General features: G+C 39.8%; 1 protein-coding gene across 1 annotated transcript in view; it reads right to left on the minus strand.

Annotated features, from left to right (window-relative positions):
- The window catches only part of LOC118331687 (A disintegrin and metalloproteinase with thrombospondin motifs 2-like), a 2,382-nt gene extending 718 nt beyond the window's left edge, over positions 1-1,664 (minus strand). The window contains exons 1-3 of the mRNA XM_035666756.1: positions 1,642-1,664; positions 1,326-1,455; positions 1,147-1,230 (exon numbers count right to left, since the gene is read on the minus strand). Of these exons, the coding sequence (XP_035522649.1) occupies positions 1,147-1,230; positions 1,326-1,455; positions 1,642-1,664 (237 nt within the window). The remainder of the gene's footprint in view (positions 1-1,146; positions 1,231-1,325; positions 1,456-1,641) is intronic.
- Between the last annotated feature and the right edge of the window lie 1,174 nt (positions 1,665-2,838).

A 2,838-nucleotide genomic window follows, 5' to 3' on the forward strand; every position in this document is an offset into this window, starting at 1 on the left:
GATTGAATACCTTCTGGCATTACAACCCTGTATAGGGAAAACTCCCCCAAAACTCCTTTTAACAGGGTAAAAGATGGTAGAAACCTTAGGAAGAACCTCAGAGGAAAGATCCCTTTTATAGAACAAACAGATGGTAAATGTATACAGAACAAACCAACAAAATAAAAAAATTGATAAATATATGTTAAAAATTTGGATCCAGGATGTCGCAGAGTGACATACAACCTCCCCTCCACCATGGTAATCTCTCCTGGGGGAAAGATGTCCTTCTGTGTCACAGTGTTGCTGATAAGGCTGCCAAAATAAGTGAAGCTCTCCACAAACTCAAGTAAACCCAAACATTTACTGAGGCATAACTGGAACATCTGGCTGAGACTTCTGTTTGTGAGGATTTTAAACTCCAACTCTTTTTCTTTTCCTGCCTCCTGCGACTCTTGTTGTTGTGGTGGAAACAAACATCCCACAAGAGGACAGAAGCAGTCACAACACCGAAGGAAAAGGCCTTTTAGTCTCGATAGACCAGGAGGCCCTTGAGTCACACAGGTAGTGAGGCCAGAAGGACTGCAGCATTCAGGGTCAAAGAGTTTGACATATTCTCAGCAGAAGGAGAACCACGGAGTTGGAAGACTGTAGGGAAGCCTTATGGTACAGACACAGTGGATCTGTTGAGTGATGTCAAGTCAATGGACGGTATTCATTTTCTATGGAGAGCAGGAGATTCAACTGCACAATGCATGATCGATAACGTTAAATGTTTGCTGTATCTGAATTTGCGTAAACATGATTCGACTTTATGCAAATTAAGTCCGTTGTTGGGCTGTCTTGGTCTACAGTGCCCATGGACTTGCAGCTGGTAGTTCCCATTTTAAAAAAGGTGGATGAGAAGGTTTGCTCCAAATAGGTTTAGCCTGTTTATGTTGAGGGAAAGCTGGGAAACCTCATACAAGGGACAAACAAGGGATCTGGACCAGAGAATGTCAAACCTCACTCTCACATAGATTCTGGAGGGTCATGAGTTTGATTTTGTGGATTTTGAGATGATCCTCTTTGAGTTTATCTTTGGGCAGCAGTCCACCAACAGGACTCAATACTAACATCATCTCTATTTAACACTGAATTAAACATTGAGTTCCTGAATTTACTTACTATGTTCATGAGAGTCAGAAGATATTTCTGAATGTGGTCTCGGCCGTGGAAAAGAAGAACAGAATAATCCACAGCTAACAAAACCTGGAGGAGGAGAAGAGAGCAGGAGGACTCTACATTCAATAGTTCATTAACGTCAACAACAGTCCATTGACCTCTGTCTTAAATAGTTTATTAACCTCGATGTTAAATAGTTCAGCCTCTTCAATGTTGCGTCGTCGTCGAGCTGAGCCGGATCTTGACCACAACACATTCTGGTTCAGGTTTAGAGAACCTAAAAGAGGACCTGCAGACCAGCAAAAGAAAAATCTCAGTAATCATTAAAAGTCATTTTTACACACAGGTGTATTGAAATAAACTACTTTCTATAAAAAAAATACAGATTATAGGATTTAAGATTGTTTTTAAGATAGAGAATGTAGATCTTTCCATCCGGGTCAACCGCTATATGCTGTGATAGGGTAAGACAGTGTTTACTCTTTGTCTTACCACTACAGCCCGACTGAGAAACCTCCCATCCTGTGAGAGCAAACACTAACCCTGCAGGAGGGAGTGTTTACTGTGACACAGACCAGAGCCGATGTCTGATGTTCAAGATGTTTTTATTGAGATTAAACATGCAGGTCAGTGTACTGTTGACCAATACAAACCACAAGTACAGTTTCTGTTGCTCTGATGTGATTATGGCTCACTGTGTAATGATGCTTTCAACAACAGAAACTGCTGGTCTCAAGTTTCACATCCAACAACTGCTGGAATGTAAGAAAACCCAAAACATCTTTATTTACAAAGTGGAACCCACAGCAGGGTTATCATCCCAACAACAGCAACCTGGGATTTATTGCTCATGGCTGCATGCAATTATTATGTACATATCAAAACTGGTCCTTGTCTGGCTGTGTTCACTGGGAGGCTGCTGAGCCCGGTTCCATAGACCACTAATGGCAGCTACATTAGCAGTTAACTAACGGCAGCTACATTAGTAGACAGATCAGCCGGAAGACGTCCAGTGAAGAAAAACAGTGAATATTCTCTCTATGCAATATGATCCAGTTTCACCAAAATCACTCATAAGGTTGTTTGTTTGTACAGTGATAGTAAAGTTGTGTTTGTACAGTGATAGTAAAGTTGTGCATTTGTATAGTGATAATAAACGCTTGTGCTTTGTACGTGATACATAAAGTTGTGTGTTTGTACAGTGATAATAAAGTTGTGTGTGTACACTGTTAATAAAGCGTGTGTGTTTGTACGGCCCACACGCCGCAAGGCACGTGATAATCAAAGCTTGTGTTTTTGTACCAGTGATAATAAAGTTGTGTTTAGAAGAAAAGAATGATTGAATTAACATATTTCTTCTATTTTCTGTTAAATAGAGGTACAATATGACTGAAGATGTGATTTTGAAGGGTTTAAAGGGCAGCTTTCATTTCGTGTTGAGGTTAAAAATGTGCTTTTTTACCTGTATATGTGTATAAATATATATAAATATATATTTATTGACTGTAGGTCCCTTATATAAGGAACAACCGGAACAACTGACACAAATGTTGTTTTGCTGAGATCCACTCGTTGTTTTGAGTTTGAAAAATAAATCCTGTTTATTTTAAGATTTTATGAAACATCTGTTCAATCTGTTGTGAAGGAAATGACATCAGTGATCAGAAACAGACGCTGTGAGGTCACGCTGTGCTG

This window comes from Morone saxatilis, unplaced genomic scaffold (genome assembly GCF_004916995.1).
Source record: "Morone saxatilis isolate NCDOM2014 unplaced genomic scaffold, NCSU_SB_2.0 Contig20, whole genome shotgun sequence".
Classification (NCBI taxonomy): domain Eukaryota; kingdom Metazoa; phylum Chordata; class Actinopteri; family Moronidae; genus Morone; species Morone saxatilis.